We start from the raw sequence: 20691 nt of genomic DNA on the forward strand, positions 1-20691 counted from the left end.
TCCATTTGAGTGTTCTTTGGGGTATCAACCTCCACTCTTCCCGAAACAAGAGGTCAGCATACCCTCGGCCCAGAATGTTTTTCCGCCGCTGTCGACGTACCTGGAGAAGAGCTTGGGCAGCACTTCTCAAGACCAACTCCAGGTGTCGTCGACAAGTGGACTGTCGCCGAACAGCCCTGATCTGTTTCACCTGTCCTTGTGATTGCCTCCACCCCCTCCAGGTGTCGCATATTCTCCCCAGTGTTTTTATCCCTGTTTCCGGTCTCTTTGTGCCAGTTCATCTTGTATGTTAGTCAAGTCAACCAGGACCTTGTGAAGATGCTGGAGGAAACAGGTACAAAAATATCTATATCTGTCACGATTGTCGTCATAATCATACTCAGACCAAAGCGCAGCGTGGAATCGGTTCAACATCTTTTTCTTTTAAGGAGAACCGAACAACAAAACAATAAAGCATAAACGATACGTGACGTTCTGTAGAGCTCACAGGCATCAACACAAAAACAAGATCCCACAAAAACCCAGTGGGAAAAAGGCTGCCTAAATATGATCCCCAATCAGAGAGAACAATAGACAGCTGCCTCTGATTGGGAACCATACCAGGCCAACATAGAAATACAAAAACTAGAGTACCCACCTTAGTCACACCTCGACCTAACCAAATTAGAAAATAAAAGGCTCTCTAAGGTCAGGGCATGACAATATCCACAGTAAAACGAGTCCTATATCGACATAACCTGAAAGGCCGCTCAGCAAGGAAGAAGTCACTGCTCCAAATCCGCCATAAAAAAAGCCAGACTACGGTTTGCAACTGCACAGGGGGACAAAGATTGTACTTTTTGGAGAAATGTCCTCTGGTCTGATGAAACAAAAATAGAACTGTTTGGCCATAATGACCATAGATATGTTTGGAGGTAAAGGGGGAGGCTTGCAAGCCGAAGAACACCATCCCAACCGTGAAGCACGGGTGTGGCAGCATCATGTTGTGGAGGGGCTTTGTTTGCAGGAGGGACTGGTGCACTTCACAAAATAGATGGCATCGTGAGGGAAGAAAATTATGTGGATATATTGAAGCAACATCTCAAGACATCAGTCAGGAAGTTCAAGCTTGGTTGCAAATGGGTCTTCCAAATGGACAATGACCCCAAGCATACTTCCAAAATTGTGGCAAAATGGCTTAAGGACAACAAAGTCAAGGTATTGGAGTGGCCATCTCAAAGCCCTGACCTCAATCCTATAGAACATTTGTGGGCAGAACTGAAAAAGCGTGTGCGAGCAAGGAGGCCTAGAAACCTGACTCAGTTACACCAGCTCTGTCAGGAGGAATGGGCCAAAATTCTCCCAACTTATTGTGGGAAGCGTGTGGAAGGCTACCTGAAATGTTTGACCCAAGTTAAACAATTTAAAGACAATTCTACCCAATACCAAATTAGTGTATGTAAACTTCTGACCCACTGGGAATGTGATGAAAGAAATAAAAGCTGAAATAAATCATTCTCTCTACTATTATTCTGACATTTCACATTCTTAAAATAAAGTGGTGATCCTAAAACAAGACATTTTTACTAGGATTAAATGTCAGGAATTGTGAAAAACTGAGTTTAAATCTAGTTGGCTAAGGTGTATGTAAACTTCCAACTTCAACTGTATATGCATTTCCCAATATTAGCATTTGTGTTACATTACCTATTCAACGCTGAGACATCTGGTCTGTATGTACACACTATATTTGGTCTGTACATGTACACAAGTACTGCATGTGCAAATTCAGAAATGGTTCCATTATAGTTGGTTCCATTATGTGCATATTTGCAGAGTGTAAGGCAAAATGCACAGCAATGTCAATGCACCACTCTGAAATTGCACTGCACTGGAGGGCAATAGAAAGCAGACACACATACAGGACTGGTAAAGTGCTGACAGACATACAGAACCCAGAGGTAATGGTGACAAAATGCAGACATGGTACCAACAGACAAACTGTAGACATGCAGACTGAGCAGAAACACAGTGTGAGCATCGCCAGAGCAGAGTAAGAACTGAAGTCATGAGATGAACCACAGACAGAAGTCAGAGCTGCAGAACAGACAAGGCCCCATTTTCTACACCTGCCCTTTAGATAGATGAAGAGGGCAAGGATAGTGAAATGGCAAACATTAATATTTAGGATAGACAAGAATGCACTGTGATGAAATAGATCCCTCTTTTTGTTCTGTCTTGCAGAATAGGCAGTTGATATTCTAGACAGTTTTTCTATGCTGGTATTTTGACATCTTTTGTCAAGATAGAGATCTTCAGCAGCCTCACGTTTTGGAGAGGGTGACGCACGAGGATAACCGAGTCTGACTGAGGTCTGAGTGTAAGTGTGTGTGTGTTCAGTAAAATGTAGGGAGCTCTGCAGCTTACTCAGACACGCTGAACTGAACTGTCTGTAAGCCTGTTGGGTCAGTCAGACAGACACAGACAGCGTGAAATCCTGTTTCAAACTGGCTCAGACAGACAGAGAGGGTCTATGGCTCCATTTACCAAATACATAGCCAGTCAATGAGTACATTTAATATGTGTGGTCTGTATCGGACAAAGGTTTGTGATGGTATTTCAGTGTTATGGACAAATACATGCTTTGATTTATGCATTTTTATAAGAGTAAGCGCATTGAGGTGTGTGTGTGTGTTTGTGTGTGTGTGTGTGTGTGTGTGTGTGTGTGTGTGTGTTAGATTAACACAGTGTCCTGAATATTGACAGGGTATTTATGTTGGTCAAATGACTCCCTCTGGTGAGAGAGAGGCTAAAAGAGAGAGAGGAATACTGGAGAGAGGAATACAGGAGAGAGGAAGACAGGAGAGAGGAAGACAGGAGAGAGGAAGACAGGGGAGAGGAAGACAGGAGAGAGGAAGACAGGGGAGAGGAAGACAGGGGAGAGGAAGACAGGAGAGAGGAAGACAGGAGAGAGGAAGACAGGGGAGAGGAAGACAGGAGAGAGGAAGACAGGAGAGAGGAAGACAGGGGGGAGGAAGACAGGGGAGAGGAAGACAGGGGAGAGGAAGACAGGGGAGAGGAAGACAGGGGAGAGGAAGACAGGGGAGAGGAAGACAGGAGAGAGGAAGACAGGGGAGAGGAAGACAGGAGAGAGGAAGACAGGGGAGAGGAAGACAGGGGAGAGGAAGACAGGGGAGAGGAAGACAGGGGAGAGGAAGACAGGGGAGAGGAAGACAGGAGAGAGGAAGACAGGGGAGAGGAAGACAGGAGAGAGGAAGACAGGGGAGAGGAAGACAGGGGAGAGGAAGACAGGGGAGAGGAAGACAGGGGAGAGGAAGACAGGGGAGAGGAAGACAGGAGAGAGGAAGACAGGGGAGAGGAAGACAGGGGAGAGGAAGACAGGAGAGAGGAAGACAGGAGAGAGGAAGACAGGAGAGAGGAAGACAGGGGGGAGGAAGACAGGGGAGAGGAAGACAGGGGAGAGGAAGACAGGGGAGAGGAAGACAGGGGAGAGGAAGACAGGGGAGAGGAAGACAGGAGAGAGGAAGACAGGGGAGAGGAAGACAGGGGAGAGGAAGACAGGGGAGAGGAAGACAGGAGAGAGGAAGACAGGGGAGAGGAAGACAGGGGAGAGGAAGACAGGAGAGAGGACGACAGGAGAGAGGAAGACAGGAGAGAGGAAGACAGGGGAGAGGAAGACAGGAGAGAGGAAGACAGGGGAGAGGACGACAGGAGAGAGGAAGACAGGGGAGAGGAAGACAGGGGAGAGGAAGACAGGGGAGAGGACGACAGGGGAGAGGACGACAGGGGAGAGGACGACAGGGGAGAGGAAGACAGGAGAGAGGAAGACAGGAGAGAGGAAGACAGGGGAGAGGAAGACAGGAGAGAGGACGACAGGGGAGAGGAAGACAGGAGAGAGGAAGACAGGGGGGAGGAAGACAGGGGAGAGGAAGACAGGGGAGAGGAAGACAGGGGAGAGGAAGACAGGGGAGAGGAAGACAGGAGAGAGGAAGAGGGGAGAGGAAGACAGGGGAGAGGAAGACAGGAGAGAGGACGACAGGAGAGAGGAAGACAGGAGAGAGGAAGACAGGGGAGAGGAAGACAGGAGAGAGGAAGACAGGGGAGAGGACGACAGGAGAGAGGAAGACAGCAGAGAGGAAGACAGGGGAGAGGAAGACAGGGGAGAGGACGACAGGGGAGAGGACGACAGGGGAGAGGAAGACAGGAGAGAGGAAGACAGGAGAGAGGAAGACAGGGGAGAGGAAGACAGGAGAGAGGACGACAGGGGAGAGGAAGACAGGAGAGAGGAAGACAGGAGAGAGGAAGACAGAAGAGAGGAAGACAGGGGAGAGGAAGACAGGAGAGAGGACGACAAAGGAGAGGGAGAGAGAAATACCGAAATAATGTAAAAAATATCATTTTTTAAATAGTTGTTTGTAGGCAATAATTTTATTTTTAAAATTTGTTCTTTCTTACAGTGTTCAGTTTACAGGGATTCACTGATTTAATCCGCCCCGTCCCCTGGTCTGTGTCTCATAGCTCTATTTGGTTCTAAAACAATTGGCAGTGTGATTGTTGCAAATGTGCCGACAGAGCTGTGTTTAAAATTGAAATTAGACAATGAACAGTACTAAAATGCAGCTTGATATTCAGAGAGGGAGAGAGGGTCAAGGGAAGTCAATGAAAATATATAACTTGAGGGAATACACAAGTATTGTGCAAACAAAACAGGTGCATATACACAGCATTTAAACCTTTTTGTTATCCACATGATTGCAGCATTTACAGGTTTGTATTGGTTGCATTTTGAATGTACTGCTGAAAGCCCTCCCTGTCTCCACCCCACCCCCTCTTTTTCTCCATCTCCCACTCTCTCCCACACAGTCATGTACTTCACATTCCTTGGCTGTGTTCCATCTTTAAATCCATCCCATCATACACCTGTTATCCAATTGTTCTGTCTCCCTCTCTTTTCCTTCTCATTTTCTTCCTTCTGTGTGTCAGCGCTTCAACTCATTTAAATTCACAGGCGGTTAGAGGCTCTCTACCTCCTTTGGCCATTTCTGTTTGTCTAGTACAGTACATTATCCCATATTATTCTTGGTACCTTATCATTAAGCAATTGATACTTGTAGGGATACATACAGTATGTCACATTATATATGAATATTGACAAATGTTTATTGATAGTGCTCCTTGACTGTTCATTATTTCATGTAGATTGTAGTAGCTTACTCTCTCTCTCTCTCTCTCTCCTTCAGCTCTGTTCTACCTGCATAGTGAAAACAGATCATCAGGCTTTCTGGAGCATGCCCTGTGTTTCCCACAGAGAGAGAGACAGAGAAAGAGGGAGAGAGAAGGGAGCAAGAGAGAGAGCAAGAGGGGGAGGAGGGGTAGCAAATGGGGGGGACTAGGGGAGGGGGCCAGAGCCTACCTCTGGAAAGCCAGAGAGAGAGAACAGTGTTGCATCCAGTAGAATCCTATTCAGCAGTAGCAGACATGCTTGATAGTGCTGTGTGCGGATCAGCAGGCTCCTTACCGCTGGGCAGGAACGCCTTTGTGTTCCACTCTGCAGTGGGGGAGTGCATTTACTGTCGTGCCTGAGGGGAGAAGCCAAGACAATCCCCCAATCAGCCGTCAGTGATTTCTATCATCTTCTGAGTGTGGTGATTGGGATTTATGTCCAACCTGAGGGAGGCAGTGTGCTTTACACTCTGGCTCTATAAACCACCTGGATGGACGCTTTTGTCCCTCCCAACGCTTTTGTTTCTAATTGCGGATTTTTTAAAGAATGACCAACAGACAAAAGGTGGATTATTACTGCAGATCTGGTACCTCACATTCTTGATTTGATGTTATTTTCTTCCTGCAGTAGAAGATGGATGAACTTTCTTTTTCTGGGCTCTAGTTTAAGCTTTGTTTTTGTTTGTGAGGACATAGAGTGGCAGAAGTCCTGCAAGAGGAAATACTCTAATTTTCTGTCATTTCTCATCACTACATTTTACATCTCCTCTCCTTCTTTCCTTCGTGGATCAGTAGAGTCCATACCTGTTAGACTCAGATCATTCACATGGCAGACTGTGGGTCTCAAACTAGAGGTTTTACAATAGTGACCAGGTCAGAATTAGAATTCGCGTACATCCTCATGCGATGAAAGGCTCAATGTGGAACTGAACATGGAGAGAGTGTAGGAACCGTTGGGACATTTGACACGCCTGTTTGGCTTTCAGCACCTGCTGTGACTGTCTGACACAGTTCTACAGCTAGACTGGCATTGGCTCTGGTGCTTACTGCCTAGCCTGACAGACTGGGAGGGGGTTTTACAAGTGTGTGTGCATGTCTCTGTGTGTGTGTGTGTGTGTTGATATTTTATATTGCAGTTGGTTATATACTGTGTGTAGTACTGGAGATAGTACAGGTAGGTGCAGTCAGTGAGGCTTTGAGGAAGGATTACAGAAGCTAACACCTTGTTTTTGACAGTAGCTTGGCTGGGCAGAGGTGAACTTTTGAAAGCATAAAATGTTGAGTGATGTCCAGATTGCAGGGCCTTCTGGAGGAAGTGCTGATGAGACTTAAACGTTTAACCTACAGGCTGTAAATGGTTACACGGTCACAGTATAATGCTGTACGTTTCCACTTCAGCATGCATTATCTTAGGGGATAATGAGAGAAGGAGTGCAGGATTTAAGTTAATACACTGAATTAGTCCACTTAAACAGGTGAAGGACAGATTGAATGATAGATAGCAATGAGAGAGGAGCAAGAGGCATACTTTCAATCAACACATTTTAATGAGGAAAACAAAGACCCTTAAACCTTATATTTCTAATGAAAAGCCCATTATTTTACACATGGCTTATCATTGGTGTTCTTAATGTTGACTCGTCCTGATTTCACCAATAGTCCTGAAAACACAATGTAATTGATCCCTTAGAGGTTTTGATATAGATTATTGCACATGACTGAGTAGGAGGGTTCCTGTTCTATAACAGGCCTATAATTTAATTTTAATTTTCCATTCAGTGACACCCCAGATCAATAGCCTCCAGTGTTTCAGTTGATTGGAAATGCCCTGGTTTAGCTTATCAATGAGCCATAACTGTCAAAAGAGCTGGCTAGAAACCTGAAAGAACACCTGAAGCTGAATCTACCAGTCTGTCTCACACACCTTCTGCAGACAACTGCCTAGTTTCCTCAAACACTCCACAGTGATAATTTACATTATATACATTTTGTATGTAGACCAGCGTCAGTGAAACAGTTGTATCCTAAAAGTGGTTCTTAGCGTCTGTTATTCTGACAGATACACAACATCAAGCAGAGAGGTGCAGTTGAGACAGCAGTTTCCTCGTCTGTTGTTGCCTCACTGGGATTCGTGTGCAGGTGTGCGTGTTATTGGGTTTCGTGTAGCCAATACATACTGCTAATCTTAGCTCAACAGCCAGGGCTTGAGATTCAGGCAGTAGGATAGATTGTTCAGTGGGCAGATTATCTCTCTCTCCTCTTGGTCTGTTTCAATGGAGGTAAACCAGAAGATGTCAATGACCCCAAGCACCAATGAAAAAGTACTGAGGAGTCCATTGATCCTGAAAAGGTGAAAGTACCAGAGCAAAAGAAAAGTGAAACCTGAGAAAAAGGCCGTCAGAGGGATAACTTATCACACAAGCCAGACTCGAGCAATTCTTCTAAACCTGGAAAGCGAAGAAGGTGGGAAAATCGAGAGGGAGTGTTAGGGGAAAAAGAGGGCAAGAAGTTATTTGATATCGGTGCCTGTTTGCATCTGAAACTTTGAAAGAGTTTCTTTAAAAGAGTGCTAAGGATTAGCTGAGCTGAGCGTGAGACCAGGGAAAGGAGTGGGCGAGTTCACGTTGAGTTCCATTTGGGAAAAAGTCTCAGCTAGTTGAGAGAGACAGCTCAAAAGGTGACTGTTCAACAGAAATCATGCAGAATTAGGCTGCATACACTTTAGGTCTAGGTCACATGCATGATTATTATTGACAGGTGATTGAATCATTATTGAATAGTTATGATGGACTGTCTTAAATACAATACAACACAATAACACCGATCAACTGTCAGTCCTTTCAACCCATCCTCAGCTCCCATGTCAACTTACTCATCTCTCAGTCCCCTCCCTCCCTCTGACTCACCAGTCCAAAAATCATGATGAAGTCACGCAAAACCTAACCTGAACATAACCACTCCACGCTTATGAAGACAAAGAAAGATATGTGTACTCTGCAATGGGGACAGAAACAGATGGGAGGACACCCAAAACCCTTTTTTAAATGTAGGGATTAGGTTTGGATTGTAAAACTTGACATCTGGAACGAGGATAGGAACAGGACACAGGGACACAGCCTGTTTTTGGGGACAGAGAAACTCTGATATCCATAATCCACAGTGCCCTGAAATAAGAGGGGTTGACACTCAGGACCTGTAGGTCTGTGGGGAGCTCTCTGACTGCCACACCGAAGGGAGAGAGCGGTGTTTTAAGGTACTGTTCTCCTGGACTAGTTTGGCCCCGCCTGGCCTGAGTCCAGGACATCATGGGGTGTAACATGTGTATGGTTCAGAAGCCTGAGGAACAGTACAGGGTCATGTTCCAGGTGAGTTTTTTTCTCTCTCTCTCTCTCTCTCTCTCTCTCTCTCTCTCTCTCTCTCTCTCTCTCTCTCTCTCTCTCTCTCTCTCTCTCTCTCTCTCTCTCTCTCTCTCTCTCTCTCTCTCTCTCTCTCTCTCTCTCTCTCTCTCTCTCTCTCTCTCTCTCTCTCTCTCTCTCTCTCTCTCTCTCTCTCTCTCTCTCTCTCTCTCTCTCTCTCTCTCTCTCTCTCTCTCTCTCTCTCTCTCTCTCTCTCTCTCTCTCTCTCTCTCTCTCTCTCTCTCTCTCTCTCTCTCTCTCTCTCTCTCTCTCTCTCTCTCTCTCTCTCTCTCTCTCTCTCTCTCTCTCTCTCTCTCCTAGCCTACTGTAGTACCAAGCCTTTTAACATTCTCCTCTCTCCTCCTCTCTTGCTCTCTTGATACTGTCACAGCTTATTCATATTGACACCTTTCTGATACAGTGTCTGTCTGTCTGTAATCTAATGACAGTATGTGCTGTTGTATTCAGACCCATTGACTTTTTCCACATTTTGTTACTTTCCAGCCATATTATAAAATGGATTTAAAAAATAAAAACAGTTCCTCAGAAATCTACACACAATACTCCATAATGACAAAGCGTAAACATGTTTTTAGAATCTTTAGCAAATGTATTAAAATTAAAAACACAAATACCTTATTTACATAAGTATTCAGACTCTTTACTGTGAGACTCGAAGTTGAGCTCAGGTCCATCCTATTTCCATTGATCATCCTTGAGATGTTTCTTCAACTTGATTGGAGTCCACCTGTGGTAAATTTAATTGATTGGGCATGATTTGGAAAGGCACACACCTGTCTATATAAGGTCCCACAGTTGACAGTGCATAAGGTCGATGAAATTGTCTGTAGAGCTCATAAGGTCGATGAAATTGTAGAGCTCAGAGACAGGATTGCGTCGAGGCACAGAACTGGGGAAGGGAACCAAAAAATGTCTGCAGCATTGAAGGTCCCCAAGAACACAGTGGCCTCCATCATTCTTAAATGGAAGAAGTTGGCAACCACCAAGACTCTTCCTAGAGATGGCTGCCCAGCCAAACTGAGCAATCAGGGGAGAAGGACCTTGGTCAGCGAGGTGACCAAGGACCCAATGGTCACACTGCCAGAGCTCAAGTTCCTCTGTGGAGAGGGGAGAACCTTCCAAAAGGACAACCATCTCTGCAGCACTCCACCAATCAGGCCTTTATGTTAGAGTGGCCAGACGGAAGCCACTCCTCAGTAAAAGGCACATGACAGCCCACTTGGAGATTGCCAAAAGTCACTCTTTGGCCTTATTGCCAAGTGTCATGTCTGGAGAAAACTTGGCACCATCGCTACGTTGAAGCATGGTGGTGGCAGCATCATGCTGTAGGGATGTTTCTCAGCGGCAGGGACTGGGAGACTAATCAGGATCGAGGGAAAGATGAATAGAGCAAGTGTAACGGATGTGAAACGGCTAGCTAGTTAGCGGTGGTACGCGCTAAATAGCGTTTCAATCGGTGACGTCACTTGCTCTGAGACCTTGAAGTAGTGGTTCCCCTTGCTCTGCAAGGGCCGCAGCTTTTGTGGAGCGATGGGTAACAATGCTTTGTGGGTGACTGTTGTTGATGTGTGCAAAGGGTCCCTGGTTCGCGTCCGGGTGAGGGGACGGTTTAAAGTTATACTGTTACACAAAGTACAGACAGATCCTTGATGAAAACTTGCTCCAGAGAGCTCAGGACCTCACACTGTGGTGAAGTTTCACTTTCCAACATGACAACGACCCTAAGTACACAGCCAAGACAATGCAGGAGTGGATTCGGGACAAGTCTCTGAATGTCCTTGAGTGACCCAGCCAGAGCCTGGACTTGAACCCGATCGAACATCTCTATAGAGACCTGAAAATAGTTGTGCAGCAACGCTATCCATCTAACCTCACAGAGCTTGAGAGGATCTGCAGAGAAGAATGGGAGGAACTCCCCAAATACAGGTGTGCTAAGCTTGTAGCGTCGTACCCAAGAAGACTCAAGGCTGTAATCGTTGCCAAAGGTGCTTCAACAAAGTACTGAGTGAAGGGTCTGAATACTTATGCAAATGTAAAATCAGTTTTTTTATTAGCAAACATTTCTAAAAACCTGTTTTTGCTTCGTCATTATGGGGTATTGTGTGTAGATTAATGAGGAAAACATGAATAAGGCTGTAACCTAACAATGTGGAAAAAGTCCAGGGGTCTGAATACTTTCCGAAGGCACTGTATCTCGAGTCGTGCTCAGCCACAACTCAGTCACAATGCTCTGGTGGCACCACCTGTAGCAACAGAGACGGGCGTCAATATGCTGACGTCATATAGGTCTAATGTCAGTCATTCAGCAAACCAGCTGACAGATCATGTGTATGCTCAATGGTTTCAACACCCCATCCATATGAACAAGCCATGCATGTATTCATTAAAATGATCAAACTATTGATTTACAGTTCAAAGTAATAACACCCACAAGCAATTACAGAGGTGCACACAGTAAAATGACCATGAACAATGTAACTACAACCACCCTAATGATGGACTATTAGAAAACAAAAACACAAAGAGAAAAAGAAAAATAACATCAATCTTAAGAGTCTGATTATTATTGTAAAAAATAAATAATGCAGGAATATTCATGATGATCTTTTTATCTGACAAAGATGCATAATTCATTAAATGTAGGCATTTTAGCTCAGCACCAAAATAGTTTTTGTCCAGGGGGTGCACTGAAGGGTTGCCACGGTTACAGCCTCAGCAAACAGCAACATTTGGCAAGTGCAAGATCTAGGTGTGCTCCCATGTACTATGTGAATATAGTTTTTGCTTCATGAGTTTGTGGTAATGTCTGTGAGACTGAATAAACACCCCACATAAAAAGATAATGCCCAGGAATCAGCTTCAATATCTATGTTCTCATGTATCAGACGTGTCACAACAAGCATAGGGATGTATACTGTATGGATTGTTATTCTATTGTTATGGTCGTATGTCAAAGAGTCAGGACATGTGAGTCTGTGCCAGTTATCAGAGTTGCATCTGGTGCCTGAGGCAAAGCCAAGAAAGAGAACAACTGGCAACGACATGACTGCAAGTGGTAGACTAATGAGTCAGGCAAAGGAAAGGAAAAGACAGAATGGGAAAAAGAAAAAGGGAAGGAAAGAAGGAAGGAAGGATAAAGAGGGCTATTTTTCTGCTGTTTGCCCTCAAAAGATGACAGGAGTAATTGATTTGAGCGCTTCACAGAGCAGGGATGAATAGGTAGGCTTGAGTGACTTCGCTGATCCCCCGGGTGTGTGTGTGTCTGCGTGCTTGTGTGTATGCTTGGCTGCCTATGTGTGTGTGTCTGTCTGTGTGTGTGTAGTCTGAAGCATGCAAGGACGACTGGCGGTAAATTCATTGACCCTTTTTCAGAGGTCAGCCTTGATGACAGAGACCACATGCCGGGTCAGTGTGTATTGATATAGTGTAAAATCAAATCACTTCACTGATCAAGCGTTCAAACAATTGTGTAATATGCGATACATAAAGGTATGCCCAAGGGAGGGAGCTCTAACCACACAAGAGGTGTTCAGCTTTATTAGACAGCAAAGTTCTCTGGCAGACTGTGTGAGCCACTGTCTGAGACCCAAACAAGCAGGGGTGGGGAGTAAAACAGTGGTGGTTTATCACTGAGTCCTCTGACTGGGCAGAAGACTTCTGTTCTCTGTCCCGTCTGGGTGATGTAGCATGGAACCTGTTTGTATGCACTGTAGTCCAATCAGTCTGTACTCAATGCCTCCAAAGAGCACACAAGAGAGCCTCTGCCTGGATAAAGGGAGGATACACCGACAGAACTGAGACACATACACCACTGTTCTATTGGCAGACATCATGGTTACCACCAGTGCTCTCATGCAACCTGTGAAGGCCAGATGGCAAAGGGTGTGTCAAGATGATCACATAGGCATGTAGCTAGACCATCAGCATTCCAAACAGAATACACTGACAGTTTGATAGTAAGCATGTTTTCCTTTCATCCAAAGGCTGAAATTTCCGTTTAAATAAAATTCTTAAATTAAAAGAACTCACCACATGACAATATTGTAAATACAGAATTTCTAAAAACTCCATGATGCCAAATAAAAGAGAACAATTTCACGGTTTTCTAAAACACTGCATGTCTCTTGAGGTTTTGTGCTTTGTGCATAAATACACATCCAAATTAGACTCAGTTAAATGAGAAATGATCTGCTATTCATGTACACTGCAACATTACACTGACATTACAATGCCACATTACACTGACATTACAATGCCACATTACACTGACATTACAATGCAACATTACACCGACATTACAATGCCACATTACACTGACATCACAATGCCACATTACACAGACATTACAATGCAACATTACACTGACATTACAATGCCACATTACACTGACATTACAATGCCACATTACACTGACATTACAATGCAACATTACACTGACATTACAATGCCACATTACATTGACATTACACTGACATTACAATGCAACATTACACTGACATTACAATGCCACATTACACTGACATTACAATGCCACATTACACTTACATTACAATGCAACATTACACTGACATTACAATGCCACATTACACTGACATTACAATGCCACATTACACTGACATTACAATGCAACATTACACTGACACTACAATGCCACATTACACTGACATTACAATGCCACATTACACTGACATTACAATGCCACATTACACTGACATTACAATGCCACATTACACTGACATTACAATGCCACATTACACTGACACTACAATGCCACATTACACTGACATTACAATGCCATATTACACTGACATTACAATGCCACATTAAACTGACATTACAATGCCACATTACACTGACATTACAATGCCACATTAAACTGACATTACAATGCCACATTACAATGCCACATTACACTGACATTACAATGCCACATTACACTGACACTACAATGCCACATTACACTGACATTACAATGCCACATTACACTGACATTACAATGCCACATTACACTGACACTACAATGCCACATTACACTGACATTACAATGCCACATTACACTGACATTACAATGCCACATTACACTGACATTACAATGCCACATTACACTGACACTACAATGCCACATTACACTGACACTACAATGCCACATTACACTGACACTACAATGCCACATTACACTGACATTACAATGCCACATTGCACTGACATTACAATGCCACATTACACTGACATTACAATGCCACATTACACTGACATTACAATGCCACATTACACTGACACTACAATGCCACATTACACTGACATTACAATGCCACATTACACTGACATTACAATGCCACATTACACTGACACTACAATGCAACATTACACTGACACTACAATGCAACATTACACTGACAGTGTTTACAGCAATGCAAGAGAAGAACAGACAGTTTTGTCTATCTGAACCCAAGATTTATACACTAGATGACTGATAGGGGTGCTGTGTTGAAGCCACTGTGCCTCCATCTTGGCACTCCTTCACTAAAATATATTTTTGAAGCTATAGAAATACATGTAATGTCCTCATTTGTTTTTGTCACATTTATTCTGTTAGACAGCTTAATGCATCCTTTCTAAAGTATGCCACATTTACATTTGAGTAATTTAGCTCCAGAGAGATTTACAGTTAGTGCATTCATCTTAAGGTGAGACAACTGCATATCACAGTCATAGTAAGCACATTTTCCTCAATAAAGAAGCATATCCTGAAAGTAGGGTGGGGAGGGGCAGTTCCCTGTCCTGATTTGAGCATAGCCTTAAAGTAGGGAAAGGGAGGGGCAGTTCCCCTTGCTGCTCCGTAGGCAAGCACCATGTTAATGTGGGTCGTGACATATCAGAGTGAACAAATTAAAAATAATTACTGTTGAGAGTTAGAATAGTAGAATACACAAGATGCATTTAAAAAATGTGGTTGTGCCTCAGCAGTTTTTCTCTTGTTATGTCAGTCACTGACAGTCACTCAATTAGCCATATTAGCCTTAATGCATACATTGAAATTAAATTATGTGAGCGTAACATAAAAAAGCACATATATATATATATAAAATATGTGTGTTTTTGTTATGTTTAGATCACATAATTTAATATATATGTTTTTTTTTACAGTTTTTTTTATTTTTAAAATGTATTTCACCTTTATTTAACCAGGTAGACTAGTTGAGAACAAGTTCTCATTTGCAACTGCGACATTGCCAAGATAAAGCATAGCAACTCGACACATACAACAACACAGAGTTACACATGGAATAAACAAAACATACAGTCAATAATACAGTAGAACAAAAGAAAACAAAAAGTATATATACAGTGAGTGCAAATGAGGTAAGATAAGGGAGGTAAGGCAATAAATAGGCCATGGTGGTGAAGTAATTACAATATAGAAATTAAACATTGGAATGGTAGATGTGCAGAAGATGAATGTGCAAGTAGAGATACTGGGGTGCAAAGGAGCAAGCTCCAGTAAGTAAATAAATACCAGTATGGGGATGAGGTACAGTGCCTTGCGAAAGTATTCGCCCCCCTTGAACTTTGCAACCTTTTGCCACATTTTAGGCTTCAAACATAAAGATATAAAACTGTATTTTTTTGTGAAGAATCAACAACAAGTGGGACACAATCATGAAGTGGAACGACATTTATTGGATATTTCAAACTTTTTTAACAAATCAAAAACTGAAAAATTGGGCGTGCAAAATTATTCAGCCCCTTTACTTTCAGTGCAGCAAACTCTCTCCAGAAGTTCAGTGAGGATCTCTGAATGATCCAATGTTGACCTAAATGACTAATGATGATAAATACAATCCACCTGTGTGTAATCAAGTCTCCGTATAAATGCACCTGCACTGTGATAGTCTCAGAGGTCCGTTAAAAGCGCAGAGAGCATCATGAAGAACAAGGAACACACCAGGCAGGTTCGAGATACTGTTGTGAAGAAGTTTAAAGCCGGATTTGGATACAATAAGATTTCCCAAGATTTAAACATCCCAAAGAGCACTGTGCAAGCGATAATATTGAAATGGAAAGAGTATCAGACCACTGCAAATCTACCAAGACCTGGCCGTCCCTCTAAACTTTCAGCTCATACAAGGAGAAGACTGATCAGAGATGCAGCCAAGAGGCCCATGATCACTCTGGATGAACTGCAGAGATCTACAGCTGAGGTGGGAGACTGTCCATAGGACAACAATCAGTCGTATATTGCACAAATCTGGCCTTTATGGAAGAGTGGCAAGAAGAAAGCCATTTCTTAAAGATATCTATAAAAAGTGTCGTTTAAAGTTTGCCACAAGCCACCTGGGAGACACACCAAACATGTGGAAGAAGGTGCTCTGGTCAGATGAAACCAAAATTGAACTTTTTGGCAACAATGCAAAACGTTATGTTTGGCGTAAAAGCAACACAGCTCATCACCCTGTACACACCATCCCCACTGTCAAACATGGTGGTGGCAGCATCATGGTTTGGGCTTCCTTTTCTTCACCAGATCATTCTGGAAGAAAACCTGATGGAGTCTGCAAAAGACCTGAGACTGGGACGGAGATTTGTCTTCCAACAAGACAATGATCCAAAACATAAAGCAAAATCTACAATGGAATGGTTCAAAAATAAACATATCCAGGTGTTAGAATGGCCAAGTCAAAGTCCAGACCTGAATCCAATCGAGAATCTGTGGAAAGAACTGAAAACTGCTGTTCACAAATGTTCTCCATCCAACCTCACTGAGCTCGAGCTGTTTTGCAAGGAGGAATGGGAAAAGATTTCAGTCTCTCGATGTGCAAAACTGATAGAGACATACCCCAAGCGACTTACAGCTGTAATCGCAGCAAAAGGTGGCGCTACAAAGTATTAACTTAAGGGGGCTGAATAATTTTGCACGCCCAATTTTTCAGTTTTTGATTTGTTAAAAAAGTTTGAAATATCCAATAAATGTCGTTCCACTTCATGATTGTGTCCCACTTGTTGTTGATTCTTCACAAAAAAATACAGTTTTATATCTTTATGTTTGAAGCCTGAAATGTGGCAAAAGGTCGCAAAGTTCAAGGGGGCCGAATACTTTCGCAAGGCACTGTAGGTAGATAGATGGGCTGTTTACAGATGGGCTATGTACAGGTGCAGTGATCTGTACAGTATATATACAGTTGAAGTATATATATTCAGTTGAAGTCGGAAGTTTACATACACTTAGGTTGGAGTCATTAAAACTCGTTTTTCAACGACTCCACAAAATTCTTGTTAACAAACTATAGTTTTGGCAAGTCAGTTCGCATCACGCCCTGACCATAGAGAGCCTTGTTATTCTCTATTTTGGTTAGGGAGCTGTTTATCGCTGTCTCTGATTGGGGAGCCATTTCCCCACTGGTTTTTGTGGGATCTTGTTTGTGTGTAGTTGCCTGTGAGCACTGCATTTGTGTCATGTATCGTTTATTCTTCTTTGTTGTTTTTGTGAGTTTCATTTGGTTAAACATGTGGAACTCTACGTACGCAGCGCCTTGGTCCGTTAATTCATTAGACGATTGTGACAGAAGATCCCACCACAACAGGACCAAGCAGCGTGCCCGGGAAGAGAAGGTATCCTGCGCTTGGGAGGAGTTAAAGGAAGAGAAGACATCCTGGACTTGGGAGGAAATTATGGCTGGAGACAAAAGCCTTCCGTGGAAGCAGACACAGGGAGAGAAGGGAGGATAGCGACGACACCGGGGTTCGCAGCCACAGAGTAAGCCCAAAAGACAGCCCAGAATTTGGGGGGGGGGGCTGGCACACGGGTGGTCGGTGGAGCCAAGGAATGAGCCAGAGACCGTAAGGGAGTCGATGGAGGAACTCGATGAAAGATTCCGGAGAGAGGTGGTGGCGATGAGAGTGCTGCAGCGTGAGCGTGCTAAGGAGCGTGACACCAATCCGGTGTCATCTGCACCGGTTTCACGCATCTGGCCTCCAGTGCGCTCCCCAGTCCGGTACGTCCTGTTTTTCCTCCACGTACTTGCCCTGAAGTGTGTGTCACCATTCCGGTACAATTTATGCCGGCCCTACGCATCAGGTCTCCAGTGAGCCTCCACAGTCCAGTACGTCCTGTGCCTCCTCCTCGCACTCTCCCTGAAGTGTGTGTCCCCAGTCCGGTACGTCCTGTGCCTTCTCCCCGCACTCACCCTGAAGTGTGTGTCACCAGTCCCGGTGCCACCTGTGCCGGCCCCACACATCAGGCCTCCAGTGCGCCTCCCCGGTCCGGAGCTTCAGGCGACAGTCCCCTGTTCGGAGCTTCAGGCGACGGTCCCAGGCCAGTCCCGCTCCATGGCAGGAGCCTTCCTCTGCGCCGATGCCCAGTCTGAGCACGGCGTCCAGTCCAGGCACGTCGTCCAGTCCCGCTCCATGGCAGGAGCCTTCCTCTGCGCCAGTGCTCAATCCAGGCATGTCGTCCAGTCCCACTCCATAGCAGGAGCCTTCCTCTGTACCAATGTCCAGTCCAGGCATGGCGTCTGTTCCCGCTCCATGGCAGGAGCCTTCCTCTGCTCCAATGTCCAGTCCAGGCACGGCATCCAGTCCCGCTCCATGGCAGGAGCCTTCTTCTGCACCAGTGCCCAGTCCAGGCACGGCGGTCAACTCAGCTCCATGGCCGGAGCCTTCTTCCACGCCGGTACTGTAGTGGCAAATCGTTTCAAATATGACACACCCAGGAACTTTGTGAAAATCAATGTAGACTTTTAATACAACAGTATCTTAAGCCGGAGCGGTCCGCGGAACACACAAGCTTTCTCAGAGCACTCAATCTGACTTTTATACACACAATCCATGAGTCCATCCTACTTCATGCATCCTGCTTGTTCAGCCCAGTAACGCCCACATCTGCTTTCCATTAGATCCTAATGGTGACAAGACCCTTCCTTTGACCTAAAGATAATATACATCCCCCTTTCCTGTGGCCTGTGTTCAGACCCTGTAATTAACTCCATGTGTCCCTTTTGGTGTCTTTCATCTCCTTTAGCTTTAGGGTGCCTAGCTGTTCTGGTCGCCTTCTCTTCATATGGTTGTATAAGATCAAACAGACTTGTGTCTCCCCTGTGATGTAACTGATATCTGTAATTCATCTGGGGTCATTTGGCTGACCCCCTCCTTCGTATATCCCTCTGACCTTTGTATGTCCAGCCATTTCTAGGCGTCTATGTGTCTGCATTACTTTAGTGTTCCCGGCTGTTCCATACTCCCATGGTCCCACTCTGGCTTCCTGTCCTATACAATAGACAATGTACCCTACCAGAATGGCAAATGCATCCCTCTTTTATATAGGACAGTATATTTATCCATATATGTACCTAATTTCTCCCACAGTACCCAGTCCGGGTACGGCGTACAACCCAGCTCCATGGCCGGGGCCCTCCTCTGCGCCGATGCCCAGTCTGGGCACGGCGTTCTACCCGGCTCCAAGGCCAGACCCGTGGTCTGGGTGGGGGCAAAGACCTGCACCGAAGCCGCCACCAGCACTAGTCACCCCCCCTATCCTCCCCAGTTGGTTTCAGGTTTTGTGGCCGTAGTCCGCACCTTTGTGGGAGGGGGGAGAGTACCTTCACGCCCTGACCATAGAGAGTCTTGTTATTCTCTATTTTGGTTAGGTCGGGGTGTGACTAGGGGGGGTGTTCCTATCTAGGTTAATTATTTCTATGTTGGCCTGGTATGGTTCCCAATCAGAGGCAGCTGTTTATAGTTGCAAGTATAAACACCATGGGACCACGCAGCCGTCATACCGCTCAGGAAGGAGACGCGGTCTGTCTCCTAGAGATGAATGCACTTTGGTGCGAAAAGTGCTAATCAATCCCAAAACAACAGCAAAGGATCTTGTGAAGATACTGGAGGAAACAGGTACAAAAGTATCTATATCCACAGTAAAACGAGTTGAATATAGACATAACCTGAAAGGCCGCTCAGCAAGGAAGAAGCCACTGCTCCAAAAAAAGCCAGACTACAGTTTGCAACTGCACATGGGGACAAAGATTGTACTTTTTGGAGAAATGTCCTCTGGTCTGATGAATAAAAAATGGAACTGTTTGGCCACAATAGCCATCATTATGTTTGGAGGAAAAAGGGGGAGGCTTGCAAGCCGAAGAACACCATCCCAACCGTGAAGCACGGGTGTGGCAGCATCATACTTCCAAAGTTGTGGCAAAATGGCTTAAGGACAACAAAGTCAAGCTATTGGAGTGGCCATCACAAAGCCCTGACCTCAATCATGTAGAACATTTGTGGGCAGAACTGAAAAAGCGTGTGCAAGCAAGGAGGACTACAAACCTGACTCAATTACACCAGCTCTGTCAGGAGGAATGGGCCAAAATTCACCCAACTTATTGTGGGAAGCTTGTGGAAGGCTACCCGAAACGTTTGACCCAAGTTGAACAATTTAAAGACAATGCTACCAAATACTAATTGAGTGTATGTAATCTTCTGTCCCACTAGGAAAGTGATGAAAGAAATTAAAGCTGAAATAAATCGTTCTCTCTGCTATTATTCTGACATTTCACATTCTTAAAATGGTGAAAGTGGTGATCCTAACTGACCTAAGACAGGGAACCTAAGACAGGGAATTTTTACTTGGATTAAATGTCAGGAATTGTGAAAAACTGAGTTTGAATGTATTTGGCTAAGGTGTATGTAAACTTCTGACTTCAACTGTATATATATATATATATATATATATACACTGCTCAAAAAAATAAAGGGAACACTTAAACAACACAATGTAACTCCAAGTCAATCACACTTCTGTGAAATCAAACTGTCCACTTAGGAAGCAACACTGATTGACAATAAATTTCACATGCTGTTGTGCAAATGGAATAGACAACAGGTGGAAATTATAGGCAATTAGCAAGACACCCCCAATAAAGGAGTGGTTCTGCAGGTGGTGACCACAGACCACTTCTCAGTTCCTATGCTTCCTGGATGATGTTTTGGTCACTTTTGAATGCTGGCGGTGCTTTCACTCTAGTGGTAGCATGAGACGGAGTCTACAACCCACACAAGTGGC

The 20691-nt window shown here is 44.5% G+C and overlaps 1 protein-coding gene across 1 annotated transcript in view; it reads left to right on the plus strand.

The window, feature by feature from the left end:
* Nucleotides 1–5462: 5462 nt before the first annotated feature.
* Nucleotides 5463–20691, plus strand: part of LOC109907032 (PDZ domain-containing protein 4) — a 37662-nt gene continuing 22433 nt past the window's right edge. Inside the window, exon 1 of the mRNA XM_031794439.1 lies at nucleotides 5463–8588. Coding sequence (XP_031650299.1) covers nucleotides 8529–8588 — 60 coding nt within the window. The 5' untranslated portion in view covers nucleotides 5463–8528. The remainder of the gene's footprint in view (nucleotides 8589–20691) is intronic.

Source organism: Oncorhynchus kisutch, linkage group LG17 (genome assembly GCF_002021735.2).
Source record: "Oncorhynchus kisutch isolate 150728-3 linkage group LG17, Okis_V2, whole genome shotgun sequence".
NCBI classification, from domain to species: Eukaryota; Metazoa; Chordata; class Actinopteri; order Salmoniformes; family Salmonidae; genus Oncorhynchus; species Oncorhynchus kisutch.